General features: G+C 40.2%; 2 protein-coding genes across 5 annotated transcripts; both read right to left on the bottom strand.

The window, feature by feature from the left end:
- Window positions 1-249: 249 nt before the first annotated feature.
- LOC120729748 (MOB kinase activator 2) lies at window positions 250-4,872 on the bottom strand. The gene is made up of 5 exons (XM_040025599.1): window positions 3,915-4,872; window positions 2,106-2,245; window positions 1,860-1,956; window positions 1,279-1,403; window positions 250-1,190 (listed from the first exon to the last, which is right to left on the bottom strand). The coding sequence occupies exons 1-5, from the start codon at window positions 3,995-3,997 to the stop codon at window positions 952-954; spliced, it is 684 nt and encodes a 227-aa protein (XP_039881533.1). The 5' UTR covers window positions 3,998-4,872; the 3' UTR covers window positions 250-951.
- Window positions 4,873-5,593: 721 nt separating this feature from the next.
- Window positions 5,594-23,001, bottom strand: ppp6r2b (protein phosphatase 6, regulatory subunit 2b). Of its 4 annotated transcripts, none has more exons than XM_040025594.1 (26): window positions 22,653-23,001; window positions 21,275-21,345; window positions 21,014-21,169; window positions 20,788-20,886; window positions 20,255-20,441; window positions 18,646-18,783; window positions 18,472-18,537; window positions 18,210-18,322; window positions 18,009-18,122; window positions 17,674-17,794; window positions 17,084-17,245; window positions 16,769-17,002; window positions 16,587-16,651; window positions 16,385-16,500; window positions 16,178-16,263; window positions 15,995-16,072; window positions 15,801-15,898; window positions 15,655-15,712; window positions 15,378-15,499; window positions 15,100-15,269; window positions 14,827-14,983; window positions 12,975-13,057; window positions 12,509-12,719; window positions 12,303-12,326; window positions 11,482-11,607; window positions 5,594-8,651 (listed from the first exon to the last, which is right to left on the bottom strand). In XM_040025594.1, exons 3-26 carry the CDS (start codon window positions 21,139-21,141, stop codon window positions 8,618-8,620), a joined length of 2,790 nt encoding a protein of 929 aa, XP_039881528.1. In that variant the 5' UTR covers window positions 21,142-21,169; window positions 21,275-21,345; window positions 22,653-23,001; the 3' UTR covers window positions 5,594-8,617. The 4 variants fall into 4 exon arrangements, with proteins under 4 accessions (XP_039881528.1, XP_039881531.1, XP_039881530.1 ...); XM_040025597.1 differs by having other exon boundaries at window positions 12,975-13,054; window positions 22,653-23,000; XM_040025596.1 differs by lacking the exon at window positions 22,653-23,001 and adding an exon at window positions 22,356-22,646.
- Between the last annotated feature and the right edge of the window lie 738 nt (window positions 23,002-23,739).

Genomic DNA, 23,739 nt, shown 5'->3' with positions numbered 1-23,739 from the left:
ACGCTGTTAACCAATAAGAATGTACAATAGAGTTTGTATGTTGAAGAGGCACATTTTCTATTTGTTTTGTAGCACTATAAAGAAAAAAGACGACTCTGAAAAGAAACAAAAATATTCATACAATTCAGTGTTTACAGTATGTGATCCCTTAGCTTTGTGGGCCTCAAACGGCGTTCACATCTGAAATGAGAGAACCAGTGCAGCCAGATGTTTTGTCAACACCCTTATATTAAAACTGAAAAACCACCATTTAACTCTCATAAGTCAGTTTAATCATAAATCCAGTATGTAAACAAATATTTACAGATGGTGCAGGGAAAATGTGATACGTGCTGGATTCCTTTACTAGCAGCAGGTGGCGCTGATTATAAACCAAAGACCTGAAAATATGCTAAATAAAACAGCACCAGCACGCACTTCAGGATCAAACACAAAGTCCCTCCCTGTCTTTAACCAATTCTTCCCACTTTTTTGTATTCACTAATTTCTCCAAAATAAAGTATGCATGCTTTTCAGTTCCACTGTACAGATAATGGCTCACAAATATTTATTACAAAGTACTCTAAAATACATGAAGATGCAGATGCAGCATTTTTGCACGGTGCACAAAATACAAAAATGGCACTAACTGGGTTTGTTTGGTTAAGTGACCTTGAAGATCTTGACCTTATCAAAGTAAAATAGTGCACCATTATGTTAAAAAAGCAAAAAAACAAACAAAACCCAACAACAACAAAACAAAGCATGCAATAGTCATACACTTCAGTCCAATTCTACAGAACAACAGGAGCATTGTTTCTTTGCATTGCTCTCCTTATAGAGCTTTCTTTAAAAATCTATACTAGGGAATACGTTTAAATTTGGCCCAGAGTGGTGAGAGACAATCAGCTTTAAGAAATAAATAAGCGTGCAATGATGTGATTGTACAATATCTGCGGCTGCCCTTTAAGTTCACCCTTGTCGTCCCAAAGCTGTGATGAGGTCCTGCAGTGGCTCAGTGTCTTCTGGATCCAGCAGCTCATGGTGCCGGCAGAAGAGCGTCAGGTGCATGAAAAGCGTGTTGAGGTGCGGGTGCAGACCCACCTGCTGGGCCTGTGTGTAGTGAGACCAATAAATGTGAGCCATTGTCCTGAACAACAACAGAAACACCTTCTGGACCATAAACACGAAGCCTGTCGGAAATTTTGCACCTGGAGAAACAAGGAAGAGATGACAGTTTAAAACTAAAACTGAAACGTGCTGTGCAATTAGGTAACACATGATGTAAATGCACTCTACCTGCTTTTGTAGGAAACACGTCTTCATCAGTCAGTAGGTCCTGAATGTATGACATGGCGTAGTCAAAGTAAAGCGGAGCAGAGCACTTAAGCTTCCTGCCATGGTCATCAGTCCAAACATAAACCCTGAGGACGAAAGCGTACTAAAAGTTTACACAACATGGAAACAACAGAATCCGTACTTGATGTTTTTTAAAGGGTAAATATTGTGATGGCACTCCTGGGCTGATAAAGACTGAGAAGCTGCTCAGAGCTCAGCTTAAAGACTGATTATAGTACATTTAGGTCAACCTCATGCAAGCTCTCCTAATGCTGTTAGCAAAAAGGCCGTTTGCTGGCAGTAGTGTTGGGAAAAAGTGAAAAACTAACTTTTAAAACAATTCACATAAACATAATTTAGGAGCTTGGACATTTTACTTCAGCACATGCTGATTGCTTGCAGTTTACCCCAATGACTGCAACAGATATAGTGTGCAAGGTTACCCATATATAATATGAATATAATATTATATTATACATCAAGAACAGCTTTTGTATCTGCATACGGTGCCACAATTTGCAGTATAACACTGAGTAACTTACGCGTTGCCTGGTCCACAGGCAGTTGGGCATGTGCTGGGAGTGCAGAACTCTGATAGCGCACTGGAGAACAGGTTTATATGCTTGAAAAATGCCACAGCTGGAAAGAAAATAAATAAGCACAGCAACATTATATCTTGCGCACGTTGCTGTTCTCTCTTCTTCTTTGTTTTTGCAGAAAGAAGAAAAGTGTTGGGAGTTAAAGAGCTACAGAGAAATGAGTCCAAACACAAATCTGTTACTACTTACTGTTGCTGGCAAGCCACTCTGCCTTGTCGACGCCAGGCGGCAGAGCTATGAGGGCATACATGTCTGCATGTGTGATCCGCTGACACACATACTGCTGCTGCAGATATGGACGCGCTTCCTGGTTATTGTTATTAATCCCCCTTGAGAAGACAGTTCAGAGTTAATGAAGCCGACACAGAAAGAGAAAGAGTGGGAGACCGAAAAATATCGCTGTGTCTAACGACCAACGGGTCAGTGGATTAATGACTGCTGCTGCACTCAGTAGATAAGATGTTTTAAGTTCTTTCATCTATCTTGCTCTGTGTTGGCTGACACACACACACATTGAAACATACGAGCACTGCTGTGACTGCAGACCTAAACATCCAATACAGCAGCAGTTAATGTAATGAAGACAGTCAATTCAGAGCCAGCGTAATTACTGTTAATGAAGCAGACTGCTGCAGCGGTCAATGCTGGAAAGCAAATAACTGAGCAAGATTGTGCAGGATAATGTAGAGCCGAGTGCTGAGGACAACCCTCTTTGGGAAAACATCTCTTTTTCCTACATCGGTTTATATACTGCACCTACTGATAAGCTACAGACAGGGCTTATTAATCAGGAAGGTGTGACAATATAGATAGAGAATACTGGGAATGTATGATGTTTACAGTGTGATGGAGAGTCAAACCTGGCAGCAGAATTTGACTTTATTCAAAGCAGGGATGCAGGATAGTTGCTCCTGATCAGAGCAGGCTAACTCAGACTTTTAGTCAAGACTTTGCAATATTAAAAGTGTAGTGGATCAGGCAGCTGTCACGCTCAGCTTTCTTACACACACACCCACACACACACCCACACACACACACACGCAACAGCTGAGGGTTTACTTAGTATGACCTTGCCTGCTGTGATAAGGAAAACACAGTACTTTCCATGGGGTTTCACTCCCCCCTGTATAAATGTGTTAGTGTGTGTGAGAGAGAGTGGCTGCCAGGGATCATTTGTGTAAAGGTTTAAACAGGAGGTCTTTTGTCAAACGTGAAAGGTCAGAGCAGTCAGAAAGGGAGGAAGAGTGTCAGAAATCAATGTAAACATTAGCTGGGCAAAGGTACAGTAGAGCAAAGCTTTGCCAAGCCATGACAAACTTTCCTAATGTCCACAGGAACTTCAGCTGCTCACATCCTGCTCTGTTACAGCTCACTGACATTAACTCAGTCACCTCCTCTCTTGGCTACAGGTTGTCAGCACACAAAAACAAAGAACCCAAAGCTAGTTGTCATGTTGTGTTTTTTGTGTAAACACTCTCCTCTGTGACCCTGCTCTCCTGCACTCGGCCATCTGTCCACTTTTACTTTGTCCATGAGCGGGTTTCTCTTCGCTACAGCGAGCTGGCTGTAAAAGATTCAACCTGGAGCAAAACATTTGCCTAGTAACTCAGATAAAACACATTTTCCCAAAGCCTTTCCTCATATTAGTTTTAACTGCTGCTCATAATGTGTTCCCGCTGTTAGAGGAATCCACCGTCACTGATGGCATCAGGCAAATATGTAACACACACACACACACACACACACACACACACACACACACACACACACACACACACGCACACACACAGTCTTATCTGGAGAACATTCCTGAGTAAACCATGTGCAGCCAGCTTTCTAGTCACATTTCTTACACACCATTAACAGATATAAGTATTGTCCTCTTTTTAACATGAGTGTTTGTTCTATCAAAAATACAGAAGTAGTAAAAGATTGACAGGACAAACAAAGAAATGCAATAAAAAAAAAAAAACAAGGAGAAAAAGAGATATAACTTACAATTTGTCACTGCTGATGTCAGAGGGCTGAAGGGTCTTCCCGTCTGCTTCTTTAGCCGAGGGGTAACTATGGCACCCCCCCATGGCGTGAAGCTAAGAGCAGAAATGTTGATCGTGCCAGCCCCACTTTTCCATCCCAAACACACACACTTCTACACAGCCTGGGCAACATATGGCCACCACTGCTCCAACACAAACATGTCTCAGCTCACAAACCGATCCAAGGTATCACACCCCCCCTCAAAAATCTCCTTTACATAAAGTTTGTTTTCTCCAAAATATAGCGAAAAAGTAGTCCAAGAGTTAGGGATCGTCTCCCTTAGTCGTCTCCTACTCTTTTTTTGCTCCAGTGATCCAGTGTCAGTGTGTTTATGTCTCCTTTGTCTGAAGTCCCACACCCCACAGGCTCCTCCTCTCCCAGCTCCAAGCAGACAGGCAGGTTTCTCCACAACCCATTAAAAGTACAAAAACACAACTCCGCCTTCTTCCCCTTTCCACCCACTGCAAACAGACTCTCCTTCATGCACTCTGCGCAGAGAGAGCAGGCAGGTGTGGATCAAAACCTAAAAAGGTGTTTGTTTTTTTCCCTGGTGCAAAAGTAAGTAAGGAGGGAAGAAGGCAGGGAGAATGGTAGAAAAGAGTCTTACATCTTAAGACTTAACAGTATCTGTGCTCCAGGATTAGTATGACAAACATCTAAGCTCAGGAATGAAGCCATACACCCACGGGTAAAACGGTAGCTACATATAGAGAGGACCACAGGCTGAAAAACTGAAATGTAAGTGAAGCGAATGAGCACAAATGAAGGCTCTTCAGGTCCTTCTCAGCTGTTATGTGAACCGACTTTACTTGATGCCTGCAGCACACTGACATCTAACTGACAGGCAGGTTTATGTTTGCAGCAGGGGAGACACTGTGAGGGTGTAGCACTGATTGTAGGTGTGGGAGACGGGGACGCAACATAATCCACCTGTTCAACTGCCCTTAAGGTAAACATATTCTAAAGACCATGTCCTGTTGACTCTTTCTCTCTCTGTGTACTGTGCGGTGTGTGTGTGTTTTACAGTAAGCATCACACAAACAGAGGCGTATTTATCTTTGACATATTTATTAGGTTCATATCTGAATGTACAAGCTAAATTGACAACAGGTAACAGACACATTACTCTAAATGAAAAAAAGAACCCAAAAACAAAGACACCAGCATCAGTCCGCTTTACAAAAAAAGGCATTTAACCACACGGCTGTTTTTCCCACCACTCCCCCACACATCTGCACACACATGCCCTAATATAATAATAAGCTATAATGTGAGAAAAAACTTTGAAATGGTCTCAGTGTAAATAATAAGTAATTGGTAAGTAACAACTTCACACCCATTGTTTCTCAATAAAGTTCGGGGCACACACTGTGCAATACAGCGAATGCCCAAAAAGAGGTGAACGAGGCTAATGTGCAAACTTAATGGCACTTAGAGATGAATGCAACGTACCATTATGCATAATGTGACAACATACCCGTAGCTAAAACACTCAAACTGAAGGGGGCACACAAACACGCATTAAATACACATACACACAAATGGTATAGGCCAGAAGCACTGCTTAGGCTTAGTGACGGGTGGGATGCCATATTCTGACCATGTGAACAACCCTGACAAACGCAGCCCTATTTTTCCTCTTTTAACCCTGACAACGAAGCGGTGCTAGCTCTGTGCAGTTTCACTTCAAACGGCTCAAAGCGGTGAACAGATAAAAGCAGAGGAGGAAGAAAGAGCTGTGATCTAAGACGAATCTTCAAAGTCTTTCTTTGACTTGTGGCATTCTCTTCTCCAGCTAATAACTCCATCACATGATTCACAAAGAAAAAAAAAACCAAAAAAACATGAGCAATGGATCAAACAAAGGCTGCTTCAGATAAATCTACACCTCTAAGACCACTGCAAGAAAAGAGGCTACTTCACAGATATGAAACCCAGTTGTACACTGGTGGGAAGACACACTTTGGCAGAAAGCATTGAAGAAAAAACAACAACAAAAAGATATTCTAAAGTGTCTACGTGATTCACTCGTCAAGTCAAACATTCCCATCGCTCTGAGGGAGGGAATTACGTAGGGGCGCTTAGCGCCACCAAATTAAAAAACCAAAAACCAAAAAGTGCTTCTTGAAAAAGTGCTTTTAAAATAAATACAACAATCTCAGAGAATCGTTCCATAGGTATTAAATGCAATTTAATTCGACTCCTACCCTGAGAAAGAGAGAGACGAGGAGAAAGATGACGTAAAGGATGACTGTCTGGCACACACAGATTTTAAAGGATAATTCAGTACAACTTGGGTCACGTTTTCTTACGTATTGTGTTGTTAAATGTAATCTGATTATGACCAGACTGGATTAAACCGGTTAACTGTTTATAACAAGCATAGATTTGATGAAGCAGGAAAGATCAGACAGCTAACTTAATGGCGTGCCACCTCAGCGAGCACTGATGGTGTTGCTGCAACTAATGTTGACTTTCATTACCGACTCAAGTTTCACCCCCGGGAATTCTCGGCCTCTAGCAGTTCCATCGCACCTTTTTCTGCGTCTTGCCATTGCTCCACTTGTGCAAGAATGTGAGTAATGTTACACATTCCTGCAAGTGGCTGCAGACACTACACTGATCGACAGGAAGAACAAGACTGCTACCAAGTAAGCAAGAACGTAAACAATGCTGGATTTGAAATATCTACCAATGAATTAGCATTGCAAAAGGAAATGCACTCCAGACGTTTCTTGGAGAACAATGGGTTTTGGTGAATGACACCTGAGGTCACAATATTTCCTTTGTAAGTAAACTCCACTGGGCACCTCTAATCTGCCAAGTAAATTTAAGCGTTTTGGTCTGACCGGTCTTTTGAAAATCCAAAATGAAGTTAAAGCAGGAAATGGAGCAGCTAAATTAGGCAACATTAATTTACCGATTATAAAAACCTGTGCCTAATGTGCTTCTGTTGATTTATTATTGCTCTAACAAACACATTTGTTCAGATCCAGTTTAAATTAATCACCGTTGTTACAGTGGAAACACATGCGTACACAAACGATATGATCAAAAAGCAGTACATGGACTATTTTATTGTTTATCATAATTTTCCCCCGAATTTGACTATTTAAATTATGCAAAATGGGTTTAAAATTGATACAGGGTGGAAATAAAGAAAAAAAAAAAAAGACCCAAGTTGTCATTAACAAGAATCATCCTCAAAATAAACAAAATGGAAGACGTACCGTAGACGACCAACTCGTATTCACAGCATGCACACTCCTAAACTGCCATGTAGGAAGCATGTAGCAAAGAAACATGAACTGATGCTGGCCTATTAACCGAAACACAGACATCATTATTGCCTCATTTCGACAGTACGACACACATACGATACACACATCGCAACCTGCAAAACAACCGCCTTTCCGTACACTGGATTTATTCCAAAAATAGATATGATGTTTATATATATACTGTTTACATTTATATTACGTTTACAGATTACCAAGAAGAGCCACAACCTAATACAGGTTCAAATTTCACAATATTACATTTAAACAGCTCTGAGGGTGGTATGAACTTATACGTGGGCTGCCATTTTTTTCCTTTTTTGTTTTCTTTTTTTGCATCTAGATATGGTTGTGTACACTTGTGTGTGTATGGCACTGTGTGTCTGCGTGTGTGTTACACAGGTGTGCTTTCTTTCTATCTGCATACCTCTCCTTTGACCTGAGAAATGTACTCTGTACCTCAGACAGAGCTCAAACACACACGCCGGCACACACGTCTATACACATGGACACAACAGTACACACACACACGCGCACACACGTACCCCTAAACTACTTGAATCTTTCAGGAGGAGGAAGTGACACACGCGAGGCCCCCAAATCCAATGCTCCAAACTAACAAATAGAGAGCACTTGCGCGTCATGTGATCAAAGGAGATAAAAACTTACTTGACTGAGAAATGATCAGATAAGTCGCATATTTGCTATAATGACCTGTCTGCCCGGCACGAAGACTGAAATGTTGTACACAAAATGGCAGCTAGCTAGCGCTTTGCAAGCATCTTGGCGTCTGTAATCTTGGCTGATTATTTGAATGCTTTTTGTTACTAAAGTGTAAACAGTCAAATGCTCTCCTAGAAAACAGAAAAAAAAAATCCACTGGACCATATTTATACCTGGAGAGCAGACAGACCCAAATAATCTGAAATCCCGGTGCTTAATTTAATAAAATGTCAAATTTCAGAATAGGGTGTTTTCTTAACATTAAAAGTGCAGCTGGCACATCAGCAGATCCCGACAGATAAAGGTGTTTACATTTCCAAGTTTAATGGGAAAGAAATTCATCTTGAAAAAGTTCGTATGTAACACAGTTTGGCTTTGGTGTGCCTGGCACAATGAAATGTTTTTTATAAAACACACAATTCTTTTTGAAGCGGTTCATTTATAATGATGTCATGAAGGCGCATTAGAGACATCACTAGTACCCATGTGTTGATTTCTGGTATCCATTATAAATACTGCTCGAGCTCTGCACTAAGGATCTTCCATTCACTTACATGTCTTTTAGACACAAACGAGGGTATTGATGGACTGCTAACAGGAAGCAAAGGTGGCGTGGCTGTGTGTTGAATGATCAGGTATGAAGTGTGTTCCTGCACCACTTCGTTAGGTCGGTCCATTAGCGGGGGACTGCATCTCTCTGTCAGTTAAAAAAAAGAAAGAAAAAAAAAAAGAGAGAATTCAGACGAGTTGGTTTCCTTGTGGCTACTGTTGCTATGCATGTCAAACGACACTGGCCCATTCAAGTTTGGAAATCCAGCTTGTTATCATTACCTTAGCACAACACCAAGGCTTTAGATCCAAAACCAACAGGTAATATCATGATGGGTGTGTACATCTTTTATGTACAGTCTATTTGTTCACTAGCTCATATTTTCACCTAAAGGAAGTAGAGATGATCTAATAAAAAAAATAAAGCTGCAGAAAAATCTTAATCTTGTGAATTCACGACCATCACAAATGCACCATTCCTTGGACTCTACAATATATGCTGCTGTTTGTTTCTAACATGGCAGCTGAACATTATAAACCTTTAAAAATATAACCTTACAAACAGTTCTTACATTGTTCCACACATCCTCTTATGGCCTCCCTGTAGTTGTTTTGCCAGATCAAAGTGAAATAAATTTGATTTGTTGAATACGTATTCTTAACTAACCTGTATTCTATTAATTGATTTTCCAGCTGTGCAAAGGGGTCATTACAAAAGATTAGAACCAAGTATAATTTAACTTATGCTTATATATTATACAAATTTTTAATTAAAACATTTAAATTAATTTATATATTTTCTGCATCGCATGGTGAATACATGTACAGGGAGTGCAGAATTATTAGGCAAATGAGTATTTTGTCCACATCATCCTCTTCATGCATGTTGTCTTACTCCAAGCTGTATAGGCTTGAAAGCCTACTACCAATTAAGCACATTAGGTGATGTGCATCTCTGTAATGAGACGTCACATGAGCAACGTCCTTTCCTTTGGCAAAATGGGTCAAAAGAAGGACTTGACAGGCTCAGAAAAGTCAAAAATAGTGAGATATCTTGCAGAGGGATGCAGCAGTCTCAAAATTGCAAAGCTTCTGAAGCGTGATCATCGAACAATCAAGCGTTTCATTCAAAATAGTCAACAGGGTCGCAAGAAGCGTGTGGAAAAACCAAGGCGCAAAATAACTGCCCATGAACTGAGAAAAGTCAAGCGTGCAGCTGCCAAGATGCCACTTGCCACCAGTTTGGCCATATTTCAGAGCTGCAACATCACTGGAGTGCCCAAAAGCACAAGGTGTGCAATACTCAGAGACATGGCCAAGGTAAGAAAGGCTGAAAGACGACCACCACTGAACAAGACACACAAGCTGAAACATCAAGACTGGGCCAAGAAATATCTCGAGACTGATTTTTCTAAGGTTTTATGGACTGATGAAATGAGAGTGAGTCTTGATGGGCCAGATGGATGGGCCCGTGGCTGGATTGGTAAAGGGCAGAGAGCTCCAGTCCGACTCAGACGCCAGCAAGGTGGAGGTGGAGTACTGGTTTGGGCTGGTATCATCAAAGATGAGCTTGTGGGGCCTTTTCGGGTTGAGGATGGAGTCAAGCTCAACTCCCAGTCCTACTGCCAGTTTCTGGAAGACACCTTCTTCAAGCAGTGGTACAGGAAGAAGTCTGCATCCTTCAAGAAAAACATGATTTTCATGCAGGACAATGCTCCATCACACGCGTCCAAGTACTCCACAGCGTGGCTGGCAAGAAAGGGTATAAAAGAAGAAAAACTAATGACATGGCCACCTTGTTCACCTGATCTGAACCACATTGAGAACCTGTGGTCCATCATCAAATGTGAGATTTACAAGGAGGGAAAACAGTACACCTCTCTGAACAGTGTCTGGGAGGCTGTGGTTGCTGCTGCACGCAATGTTGATGGTGAACAGATCAAAACACTGACAGAATCCATGGATGGCAGGCTTTTGAGTGTCCTTGCAAAGAAAGGTGGCTATATTGGTCGCCGATTTGTTTTTGTTTTGTTTTTGAATGTCAGAAATGTATATTTGTGAATGTGGAGATGTTATATTGGTTTCACTGGTAAAAATAAATAATTGAAATGGGTATATATTTGTTTTTTGTTAAGTTGCCTAATAATTATGCACAGTAATAGTCACCTGCACACACAGATATCCCCCTAAAATAGCTAAAACTAAAAACAAACTAAAAACTACTTCCAAAAACATTCAGCTTTGATATTAATGAGTTTTTTGGGTTCATTGAGAACATGGTTGTTGTTCAATAATAAAATTATTTCTCAAAAATACAACTTGCCTAATAATTCTGCACTCCCTGTAATAACTTTGCAACTGGGATTTATTCAGTGCTCAGCAGGTTGCATGTGTACAACATATTCCTTCAGCATGTAATCTATATTGCACTTGTGTCACATGTGACACGTGTCTCTAAAGAATAGATCTTTAAAAAGAAAAATTTGTACCATTTACATACTTCATAAACCTTCATTTGTTCCAACTGTAATTTGGGGTTCAGTAACTTTTACTAAAGAAAGAAAAACTGCTTAACTACAACAGGGTATCCATCTACAGCCTATGCAATGCTGCTGTATGTTGTTGTATGACAGAAACGAAATTATTCAACAAAGAGGCCAAAAATCTCCCATTTCTGGAATTGTAAATCACCACAACAGTCCTGTAAGTGATGTAAAATGGTTTATTTTTGGCTGCCCTGGACGTAGATAAAACATTCATGATTTAATACTCCTTAAAGCTTCTAAGAAATGCAGCCAATTAGATATGATAGGTTACACCTCTGTTCTTGAGGTCAGAAATGTGCGTAGGTTGTGCGGTGACTCGTCAAAGAGCTCTCACATAAAGAGGTGCTTTGACAGGGATGAATCACTGATGCAATGTTTGGTGATCTCATCCCTCTATTCATCTCTATACAAAACACACAAATGCAAACTTACTGTGTAACAGCAGCTGCCTGGTTAGCCGAATCAGCAGTAACTGGGCTGGAACTGTTCCCATGTTGCTTTCCTTTTTCACCTTTGCCACTTTCTTTATCGTTAGCGAGCCCTTCCACTGGCACGTCGCTGAAAAAAACAAAACAAAACAAGAATTACAGCTTTAGCTAAGAAAACAAGTGACAGCTGAACTGAGTACTGTAGATGCTCCTTTCTGCTGCTTGCTAAATTGTCTCCATCTGCTCTGATCTGTGGCCTCTGTCCCCGCTGTCCACTGAGTTCAGATCGGGACTTTAACTCCAGCATGCTCGTTGGTGCACTGTTAGTAATTTGCTAATGTACTGGTTTGTTAGGATGTTGATAAATTGGATAGGTGGCAACCTTTATTCATAGCATGCTATCCAACAGACTGTTAGTGGTGAGGGTTCTCTGAATGAAAAATCATATCGAGCCCTAATGTTATGATTAAAAATAAAACCAAAATATCACATCATTACAATCAGCACTAATATGCTACTCTTCTCTCATCATTATACTGTATAAAACAAGTAAGGTAACAAATAGTCAACCATCTTTTCTTTTATAAATGCACAGTGAATTTCTGTTATATTTGAGAATCACAGAGAATACAGAGACTCTACAAGTCACCAGGTTGGAGTTAGTGGATTTTCTTTTTTATGAATTAGGCTTGGCCTGAATTATGCCATAAGGAATCATTACTCCTCATCCTGTTAAATGCAACAAGCAAAACACATCTTAAATCCTTAACACAACTCCAGGAAGCATTCCACACTTCAGAGCACAGGACCTCAAGCACAACATACCGTCTGACTGCAGGTCTGAATACTCTGGAGTCAAGGGGAGATGAAAAAGGAGGGAACAAACAGGGGGAGGAGGATAATCAGAAAAAAAGCAGAGAAGGGGAAGCAAAATTGTACAGGAGAGCAAAGGGAAAGGAGGGCTTTATCAAAGCCTGGCACACTGGACCAGACAGAACAGGAGCTCCCTATTTGTGTGAGAGAATGTGCACCTGCTGAAGACTGCCCTCTCATTTTTGGCGTCAACGGTGAGCCGGATGGTCTCCTTGCCAGCACCTGTGGTGATGGTCTCTGTGGTGACCGTCTCACTGGATGTGGATTCTGTCTTTCTTTCTTCCTCATCGCTGTCGGAGCTGCTGGAGGAGGAGCTGTCTGATGCCACTAGTGGTGCTTTCCTTGCCACGCAAACACTCCACACACACGCTGTTGAGATTAACAGGAAAGAAACAGTTTGTAAAATTGATGCATGGTTATCTGAAAAGCTTACCTGCCATAAAGTTAACCAACTGACTGATAGAGATGTTAGAGGCTTTGTCATTTAGATATCCTTCCTGTGGACCATGATATATGGAGTTGAATAGAAATACAGTGGAGACTTTTTACCATTTCTGTAGTTTTTTTTATGTTTGAGTGAAGTGTTACAAAATATTCACAGTCAGTCATTCTGAGGCTACTTACGGTTTTGGTTTGGTTTGGGGATGTCTGATCCACTGAGCTCTGAGTCCACAGGTGAGCTGCATCTCGGGCCTGTTTCAGAGCTGCTGGACATAAGTCACACAAATAATAAAACAGAGAGAAAATGCACTGCATCTAATAAACTACACACACCCTTTGTATGTGGAGGTTGTATTTGTTTACCTGTGATACTTGTAAAATCAGATGCAAAATCAATGACTAGGAAAAGGCACTCAGTTTGTTCACAACAGCTAGCAAAGAACACAGTATGGCACTGCAAGCGAATATAGAGTAGAAGCCAAATCGCATAAACGATTTGTGTTCCCCACAACAGCTCAAGCTTTCAATGATTTAAACTAACACAAGTTAATATGTTAATTAGGGCTGTTCGATATAACGATATATATCGGATGACGATATAAAAACGTCTATCGTTTAATTTTACGCTATCGTTTGTTTCGTGGTGTCGCAAAATAAACTGTTTACGGCAATATTTTTTCATCGTTTTGATGGTCACTGTAGTGGCTATATTAATTTCTTAAAGTTCTCTCTTTCTCTTATATTTAATATAACCACACTACTGACGGACAAGCGCCTGTTTTTATGGGTTGTCGTTAGCAACAACGACGGTAACGCCATCGCATGTCCGCTTGTTTATTTTCCACATAAACCTTTCACAATAAAGCTCAAGATCCTGTTGAGAATTTTCAAAATAAACTGAATCACGTGAAAAAGTATGCAGAGTGTTGATGGATGAGAAGCAAAAAAAAAAAAAAAAAGTCGTCAGGTGCTAAAAAATAAACCTTAGACTCAAACGTTAGAACAGGCTTTCCCCGCAGCATGCCGTGCAATAAATACTCACAAAGAAAACGGCGGCCGTTACAACTTATGTCTAAAAATGTATAGCTTCATGCATCGGTTAAAGCACTCGACTCCAGGTACATGACGCCCAGCTGGAAACACTTCACCTACACGAGATTCACAGAATTTACAGAAAATATTAAATTTTTTGTGATTTATATCGTTATTGGACAATAGATGTTTTATATTGGGATATGAGATTTTGGTCATATTGCACAGCCCTAATGTTAATCTAACAAAAGTTTTAATGTTATTAATCTGTACTGCCCCACAATGCTGTAAACAGTGACCCTGCCACTAATGACAGATGCATCAATGTTGAAAGGCTTATTAGCTATCACCTTTGATAATGAATACCTTGTCTACTTCACCTCTTAAAGAATCCACCAATCCAGATCAAAAATCCAGAGAGAAGTAATAAAGTCTCAAGAAGATATAACATCTGCAAAGCAAAGCTCTGCCTTGGACTTGCTGTTTATAGTGATTGGAATAGCCTACAACAGAATGTGCACTGTATGGAAAAAAAACTTGATATGGAAAAGATATGGAGAAGTCCATATCTTTGTTTTTTGTTTTTTTAAGAGCCGATCTAAATAGTTTCAAATAGAAAAATTATGCACAGTGTTCAGTATTGGTGAACATATCCTAACAATACTGGTCATGTGACTAAAATGGTTTGTCGTTAGTTTTGAACACAAATGTTCTCCTTTGCACTACCACTTCAAAAAACGTGTCACTGGGCAGGGAGGAAAGTTTGTAATGTTTTTAAAAAAGAAAAACACATGGTATTTACACTTTTTTGCACTTTTTTTTTTTAGTTTTACTTCGAGTTTCCACTGAAAAGTACGTCTTTCTATCATAGAAAAAAAATTATGCCAAATGAGCATTTCCTTTAAATAAAATATTAATCATCACAAGATATATAGTCTTATAATTATAATTAGATGCTTTTTAGACAATGAACTCTCCTTACATATAATGCACCCAAACTCACCAGCAAAAAGGCTGAAAGTCTGTGAACTTGGCCCATCCCTTCTCCTCAGCCTCTGTTGCAGCTGGCTGAGACACTGGAGTGTCCCAGGCTGAGAAGCCCGCTCCTGCTGCAGGAGCCTTTGAATTCACTTCTCCAAAGTCTGCTACCCATCCAGTGCCTGAAAAAAAACAAGAGCATACATACATGACATGTGACACTTAAAACCTGCTTTAGACCTAAAATACAACTACGGCAAAACAATTATACATGATTACACGATATATCATATCTCACTCGTTGTTGCCTCGGTCTGGTCCGGACTTGCAAAAGGGTCCAGATCATATTTAGGGTCTTCTCCCTCGTCAGAGTCTGAGTCTGCTGCTCTGCTGGAGCTCTCACAAGTTTCTGTCATGTCACAGGTCTTACTGGTTGCTTGGCTTTGGGAAGACTGTGACCCACCAAACCTTGAAACATATGAAATTTGCACGGAATACAAAACCATCATTTTGAAGCAAAAATAATGATAATAATAAAGATGTTGAGAGCATCTTTATTTAAAGCCATGTAGTTACCTGTTCCGGGACTTGGCTTGTGTTGCATAGTTAATCTCCTTCTCCTCCCAGATGTCCTCCTCCTCATCATCAAAGGGCTGAATCCTCTCTTTGGAACAAGCCTCAAATACAGCTGTGTTAGCCTGCACAAAAAACAAACAAAATAATTAACTGTCAGGTTTGTTTTCTGAGCTTCAGTGCCTAAAAACAAACAAACAAAAAACAATGTATAGTTAAGAATGAACAAAAATATTTACAGCCTAAGAAAAGAAAGAAAACCCCTTTAAAATCAACTTACACTGTCATGGCCAGCATCAATATTGATATTAATCTCTGCAATCCGATCAAAAGTTGCCCTGCAAAAAGAACCAGGATTCACACCCTCAGCACACACGAGTGAAATAAGAATAAACCATCACTTGAGAAAAATGTCAGCTAATTTACCCAATGCTGTCATCATGATCAGTGAACTCCTCATCATTAAAGCCAAACTGATCCACAAAGTTAGCTGTCATCTGCTGGATCTGGTAGTCTGAAAAGGCCTAAAAACAGATCATAACAAATATAATTACAGCACAAAAGCCCATAAGAGAAGCAAGAAATATTTTAAATATGTGCTTATGTGTGTGTGCGCATACCTGCTGTATTGTCAGTTCTTTGGGGAAGGGGCTCTCCATATCATCCTCTGAGGAAGGACGAGGGTTGCCAGTGCCAACCTTAACATGGAAAGATCAACACTTGTGCAGTGCTTAAAACTCTGAATGTGTGTGTAATGAAAAACAGGTTCTTAATTCTACAGATGTGCACGAATTAGGATTTACCAGGTCTATGGTGTTCTTTCTGTTGGTCTCAGACAGCGTTTGATCTACAAAGGTTTCCCAGCGCCCTCTGTAGTCCTCTGGCAGCTCTACAAGCAAACACACAACAGCAGCATTATGAAAGCCATAAGCCCGTTTGGTGTGAATCGTGGTAGTTACTGCTTTCTTCCACACAGAAATGAGTCCATGTGTCCACAAACACATACACACCTGCAATGAGGCTACTGATCTGGGTGTGAACCGGGCCTTTCTCCAGATTGTGCACCACTGTGTTGGCGATCCTGGTCAGATGCCCCATGTAGCCTCGTCGCATACCACGATCTGACCTGAACAAATAGATATGACACTTGGAGAAACCCAGAGATTACCGCCAATTGCCACAAATTCATGTAAAGATCTCAAAGTTACTTACTGAATTTTATCATTTTCTTCCCAAGCCTCTAGAATCCTTTGGACGAGGTGGCAGTGCTGAAACAACTTGGGAAACAAAAACATTGAGTCAATCAGTTATTTATTTATTCCGAAAGAGATGCCACATTGCCCATTCTTGTAGATCAACCCTTCTACTTCACAAATACAAGCAGAGACACTCACATGAGTCACCATTAGGTTATGAGCAGAGTTTTCAGATCTGTCTGATAGTTCAGAAGTCGGGGTCTCGTTCAACTCCTGTTCTGGTGCTGCATCTGGATGAGGCTTGACTTTTTCCTGGGTAACCAAGCCAGGCTGAAGTCTCATTTCGTGGGCACAGGGCCGGACGATAGCAGCAACACAAAGCTCCACTTGGAGATGCAGAAAGTTGTTCCAGGTGTACTTGAAGAACAGGTCCTGTATTTTTCAAAGGGGTATTAAACACGTAATGTTTTCTCAACATAAATAAATTGTCAAAAGTGCAGCAGATTTTCTCACCAGAAGGAGGTTCAGTGTATTGAGTCTGCAGAGTTCCTGTGCTACGACTGCGTGGCTAGCAGAGCTGGTATAAAGCAGAGAAGCCACTAGTCTGGCTACGTGCAGACGCGTGTTCCCCAGCGGTTCCTCCAGCACACCCAAAGTCGTCAGCATAGGCTCTCGCTACACGGATAAAAGGCAGAGGAATTTGGGGAAACACGATCTAGAGGTTTTTGTTTTGTTATACAGGTCTGACTACTGTACAACAACGGCATGTAAACAGCAGAGACTCAAACATACCTGATAAAGAAAGAGGCTGGTGGAGCAAGCAAAAGAAAGCCTGCGTCATGCAGCATGACTTGAGCTAAAAGAGCTTGCACTTTTATACTGCGCAATTTCATCATTTTTGAAACTGAGCACTAACACCTTGATGAAATACACAGGGGATTCCTGATTTTCCATACAAAATGGAATGTATGTGGACAGACTGAATTTATTGATACCTGATTTCCTAAAAGCCCGTTCTCACCTAGGGAAACTCTCACACAACAATCTTAAATACCTACAAGCGGCTACATTATCATTCATCATAGAAAGACTTGTTTATGTACCTTGGGTGGCTCCAGAAGTAGCTGGTGGAAGTGTATCAAGTGTGGCTGGATGGCCAACAAAATACTGCTGTTAACAGTGTAGCTTCTCTCAAATCCCTGAGCATCCATTACACCATCCACCCTGCCATAAAGACAGAGGAACAAAAACAGAAAACTCAAAATAGATGTTGGGAAGGCTTAATAAATAGGGATATAAAATAAACTTTAACAAATGTTTAAAAAGAGATTAAAATGCCCAAATTTTAAATGAGAAGGCTTGTCAGAGAGCTTTGTAAAGAGAAACTTAGCTGGAATAGCTTCACACTGTTAGAAATTGTTCGAGGTTTCTCACTTACACAGGCCTCCTGATCTCCAGTAAGGTCAGAAGAACCTGAATCCCGTTGACGATACAGCTCTCAGTTCTCTCTCCTGAGAACATATTCTGCAATAACTGCTCCACGCACTCCTGCCTGTATAAACAAAACGGAGTACATTAGTATCGCTGCATCCTGTTTAGAGAGCATAAACTTGTGTGCATGTGAGTCTTTCCAACTTACGATTCAAGCACAGTCAGCAGTGGGTCAGGCTGTGAAATCTCTTGGAGCTGACTGGCCTGGTCTCTGCTCAGACGAATGATATCACACAAAGTCTGCGATGCATTTGACTGCCTCTGTGTTGGGGAAAAAATCAAACAAACAACAATCACATCTGGACACTCAGTCTTATGAATGGTTTCGTTGTGAATAAAAGCAATGGCACACTTTTTAAAAGCAAAATAAAATATTTGTTAAATTTAAAAACTATGAAATTCTCCACTACCTCTTCATCCCTCTCAGGGTGAATGAGCTCTATGAGTCTCTGGGCCAGTTTTTGTTCATTCAGCCACTGTTGAGAAAAATATTGCTTTACAACTAGACAAAAAAAAATAATAATTTAAAAATAAATAAATCAGATTTATGTGAAATTCTGAATGTGGGTCTATTTGTCTCATACAGTAAGTGTCTCCAGTCGTAGAGGCGGTGGCTCCACACAGCTGATAAGGCGTAGGAGCACATCCATCATGGCTGACGTGTCAATATGCTTCAGGACCAAGGAAAGAAATCCATCCTTCTTCTGCAGGAAACTAATCACCTAAACAGTACAGAAAGCAGAGAAAATAATGATTATACAAAACAGGAAACTGAAGAATGGGATAAGGAGCTTGCTGTCAAACAAGTGGTATTATTTCTCAAGACTGACTCGCGCTGCATAAATGTGACACTATTTCCCAAACGATATACTGCTATTTGAGCAATACAACTTGAAATGCAATAAAATCTAACACTGTGGGTGACACCGTAGTACAAAGACAGATAAACCATTACACACACACACACACACACACACACACACACACACACACACACACACGATTACATAACACATGTTTCTATTACGCCATCTTCCCTGTGCAATATTTGTTTAACTTCAAGGCTGGGATGAGACGAGAAAATAACAACGTTTTACAATTTGGAAAGAGAGGTTTAAACTATATCTATTTAATTTGTGTTATATACTGGAATATTTATATTTGAGCTATTTATATATATATATTTATATTGTATATTGTATAGCTTTCTTGTTATATGTAAAATTGTATTATATTATTTAATTTTTTTACTTTAAAATATTTTACTTGCATTTTTAATCACTCTTATATTTAAATGTTCATTTTCTATTTTATCTAGGGATTGAGAGTAACGAAGTTTCTATTCTCTGTATGTCCTGTACATGTGGCAGAATTGACAATAAAGTTGACTTTGACTTTGACTTGACTTGATATTACAGCCTTATTATTATTTTTTGTAACTTTGTAATATATTGTAATGTTTAATTAAATTTGTTACTGTTCTTAATGCGTTGGAGCAACTATAACCACATAATTTCAAGTATTCTGATTCAGATTCAGTTCAATTATGATTCAATTCATCATGAGCAACTGTTCAGGTTGTACTCACTCGGTGACAGCTGGGTTAGCCCCCTGCCCCAGTGACTGTCCCTTATGGTCATGAGATAGGTGAGATAGTTGCCTTACTTAAAGTCTTAAAAAGCTACTCTAAAAAATCTGAAACCCCACATCAGAATCAAATGAGCTTCTATTCACACACACAAATATATACAAAGTTCAGAGCAAATGAAATGTAGAGGTAATAAGCTTTATGTTTTAGTTGGCTTAATACAAGCAGGAATGTTAGCCTTAAATGGAAGACAATATAAGCTGCAGTCCAGCCATTCATTTTTGAGTTAAGTTGTTTTGGACAATAATGGTTCACTAAAATAATTCCCTTCTGATACGGGACAGTTTTGATTATGTGTTGTTTCATAAACAAGCAATCTTACACTAAAATCATCAACTCAGACACTAAAAGGGTAAAACAAACCATGCATGTTGGCACCTCAAAAGAAACAGAATTTTAAAACAATTTTGGGTGAAAGTACATTTTTTGTGAGTATTTTCCATTAACTTGCCTCAGACTTATTAAATGAAAACAACATCACAAAAATGTATCCGTCATCTTTACTAAGCATGCCCTTTTGATGTAGCGGTGTACGTGTGTGTTACCTGCTCAGTCTTCCGTGTGATGAGGTTCCCAATAGTTTTGCTAAAGAAGGATGCCAGGAGGGGGTTAAGTGGGGATGGCTGCTCCAGGAAGGCATACAGGCTTTCCAGCAGTGGCTCCTCATTACCCAGCTTATCATTGATCACTCCCACATCACTTGTCAGCAGCTCACATGCTATATTTGGATACCTGTTGTAAATGGCATGGACATATATTGCAGTAAAATGATGGAGGAACAAAATTATTGCTATATTTTCCACTTCAAAGAAAAACAAAACAAGATAAAATTATCTGGACAGGACTTTCATTGGTTTGCTGGCAACCAGGCAATTAAATAGTTTTGCTAATTTCGGGGAATCATTTCTGTTCTTTTAGTCGGATTAAAAACATTGTTTAAGCAAATCTGAATCCTCTTAAAATCCAGGCTCATCTACAAAGTGGCTGGTAACGGATTTAATGTAGTGCAGCACCAGGAATATATTTTTACCCTGAATATAATAAACTACATTAGAATATTCTACACAACAGCACCTACTTGAAGCGCTTTGTCTCCTCTACACCAGTAGGAGGCTCTGTAGTAATCAGTCGAACCAGCTCCTGCATGCTCTGGTCTTGGCACAAGAACACAAGAAGCCTGCAAAACCACAACGGTGACATAAGAAGCACAACTTATTAATTTAGTAAGCATTACAGCAAAGGTGACTGATTATGCAAAATGTGGTAATAATTTGCAGCTACACCAAAGTAGACATTAAACAGACCTCCTGTTTTGTGCCTTGCACTCCTGCAGCACATCCTCCTCATCCATGAGCTCAGCGAGAGTGACATCCTCCTTGTCCAGTAAAGCCTCCAGATGAGAAGATGTGTGTAAATCAAACTTCCAAAACATGACTGACGTCACCGTAGCATACACTCTGCTGTTGAGCAAAAGAGGATATGGTGCAGAGATAAGCAACAGGATGGTGTAGAATGCATGCAAAAGTTAATTTTTGATTTAGTTTAATTTATTTATGAATGCTTACATTTGGACAAGGAGAAGTATACTCAGTTGGATCTTGCTAAAGAGCCATTTGCCTCACAGACACTGTGCAACCTGTACATCAGAGACAATATTCATTTGAGTATAGCGAAGGTGGAAACACACCCACTTTACTCATTCTAAACACCAGACGCACCAACCCAGCAGAGTTGCCTTCAACCCAAAAAAGGGAAGCAACAAAATGAACAACAATTGTTGGAGAATCATTTACGGTAATATTGCCTCTGCCTTAGACTTAGAACAGGAAGCAATGCATCTGTAATTGAGTTACTGCTGCTCATTCGTGTATTAACATTAACCACTTTGCTTAGGGAAGGGACTCACACATGCACTTGCATCAGCAAAGAATGACTGGAGATAAGAAAGATGCACACACTGACCCTTCGGTGACAGAAATGCCTGAGTATGGGAGGTTTCTGGGAGCTAGCAAACTTGAGTCTAGGTGTGGTGGTGATGACAGCTGAATATTGTAAGAGGCAGGAAATGTTGCTTGCTTTGTTAAGGCTTTAAATATTCACCTAAAGCCACCCCACCCCGCAAACTAAACCAAATCAGACCACACTTTGTACGAAGCATCCATCATGAGTCCATTATCTCTTAGATGCAAACACATGTTTACAAACAAACTCTCGTCAACGCGAGAAAACAAGACGGTAGCGTATCGTTTTACAGCACAAAATATGGCTGGAAATAACTTACACATATCTAGAGACCATTAAAAGTAGTTGCATAACATTGAACGGTGTCGGAGTACGCCACCCTTGTGTACACATCCCTTGAACAAACACGCAGGGGATAAACAGGTGTCTCGGGAATCTGGGTTTACAGATTCGTCATTGCCATCTGTGGATTTTAAAATTTAATACAACAGCATAACCGTGACAGGCCTGCCAAGGCGTCCTAAGAGCAGCTGTAAACGGTTACTCTGAGCTGTTAGCGGATTTTAGTTATAACAGGGTAACAGTCAAGTCAGCGTGGAGCCGTGTTAGATAGCGAATCCGTGCATTTAACTCCACGTTAACTCATCTCCTTTATCACTGTCTCCCTTAACCACTTTCACTTACCTTGACTGCAGATCGTAAAGCAGCCCGCTAGCAAAGCAAGCAGTGCCACAGTCGAGTTGCTAACAACCCCCCCCCCAAAAAAATAAAAAATAAAAAAAAAATTATTTCTTACTGGAGACAAACCACATTCAGATTAAAGCTAATATAGGTCAGTATTTATCGCCGCTGATGAGCTAGGTGGTCGGACGACGTGCTCCTGATTCAGACCTAGCTTGAAGTCACCGTCTTCTGATCGCTTGCACAGGCTTTACGTTGGGCTACACATGTTTACCTCCCAAAAAGACATACCACCGTTACCTTTGAGCCATTGTTTAATCTGTGGACATCTGGAAGCTGAACTGCAACTCGGCGACTTTGGTTGTCAGGTCACTCGGAGGCCCATCGCAGCCTATTCAGGGCTGCGCTGTTAGCTTAACGATACTACCCTTTCCACCGGCTGCAATGTCATTTACACAGCCGTGTTACTCAGCGGCTAGCTCTGCTGCTGCTGGGAGGGCTGTGTTGACACGGTGTAAATTATTATTCAGGAGTCCAAGGACCAAATGGGAAAAAAAATACATAAAAATAGTCAGGTTTGGAAATCAAAATGGCGACTACCTAAAACCTAAACGTAATCAAAAAGTTCGGCTGTCCATCAACTGTGTAAACATCCAGTAAGTCCATATTTATCTGCTGTCATCAAGCACTGCAGCAACATTTAACATTCACACCCATGCTCTCAAACATTTTTTTTTCTTTATGAAAATAAACACTTTAAGTTTAAAACTGGGGTGAAGAATGCAATAATGCATACATGAGCATTTATTTAATATTTCAGGAAAATTATTTAGTTGTGCACGTAAAGTAAGCGACAAGTGCAGGGACTGTCTTTATGTTTCCGGCTTGATTTTTTTTTACGAAAACTCACACCTGAACATGTCCCTGTTCTACCTGCACATGAATTCCCACTGTGTAGGGTTACGGGTCTGAATATTCATTAATTATATTTTGTCTTAAGCTGCATCGTGGAGCTGTATCACAGGGTGGAGTCACTTGTTTCAGTATGCTTGTTTCAGTTTAGGTTTTATTGCTGAAAAATGTTTAGTTTTGCTTTAGTTTATTATGAATAAACGAGTTACTCTCATACAAGCTTTCTTTATTCTGCTGCTAAGGCAATTTAAAAGCCACGGTTGAGGAAATATGCTGCACACCAATCTGTCTAGTAACTCAGTTTCTTTTATATTTATCATACCATTGCATGGACTGGTTTATGTGTGCATATAGAATGAGATAAATATACAGCAGAAAGGAGAGGGATAGTCTGCATTGTGTCAAATGCAAGAGTACTTGGTCAGCATGTGTTATGGTTTCCTTCTTGTGTTGTGCAGGTAGTCATTCCTGTGCC

This window comes from Simochromis diagramma, unplaced genomic scaffold (genome assembly GCF_900408965.1).
Source record: "Simochromis diagramma unplaced genomic scaffold, fSimDia1.1 OVJJ01000293.1, whole genome shotgun sequence".
Taxonomy (NCBI): domain Eukaryota; kingdom Metazoa; phylum Chordata; class Actinopteri; order Cichliformes; family Cichlidae; genus Simochromis; species Simochromis diagramma.
The sequence above is the reverse complement of the archived record's forward strand: the minus strand, read 5'-3'. Positions and strand labels throughout refer to the sequence as shown.

What these genes read in the sequence shown, in the direction of transcription:
- LOC120729748 (XM_040025599.1), bottom strand. Translation starts at nt 3,997, where the DNA reads ATGGGGGGGTGCCATAGTTACCCCTCGGCTAAAGAAGCAGACGGGAAG. An exon ending in GACATCAGCAGTGACAAATT is followed by an intron (nt 2,246 to 3,914) that starts GTAAGTTATATC and finishes TGTCTTCTCAAG; the next exon opens with GGGGATTAATAACAATAACC. An exon ending in AGAGTGGCTTGCCAGCAACA is followed by an intron (nt 1,957 to 2,105) that starts GTAAGTAGTAAC and finishes TTTTCTTTCCAG; the next exon opens with CTGTGGCATTTTTCAAGCAT.
- ppp6r2b (XM_040025594.1), bottom strand. Translation starts at nt 21,141, where the DNA reads ATGTTTTGGAAGTTTGATTTACACACATCTTCTCATCTGGAGGCTTTA. An exon ending in TGCAAGGCACAAAACAGGAG is followed by an intron (nt 20,887 to 21,013) that starts GTCTGTTTAATG and finishes GTGGTTTTGCAG; the next exon opens with GCTTCTTGTGTTCTTGTGCC. An exon ending in GATCATGATGACAGCATTGG is followed by an intron (nt 15,713 to 15,800) that starts GTAAATTAGCTG and finishes TTCTTTTTGCAG; the next exon opens with GGCAACTTTTGATCGGATTG.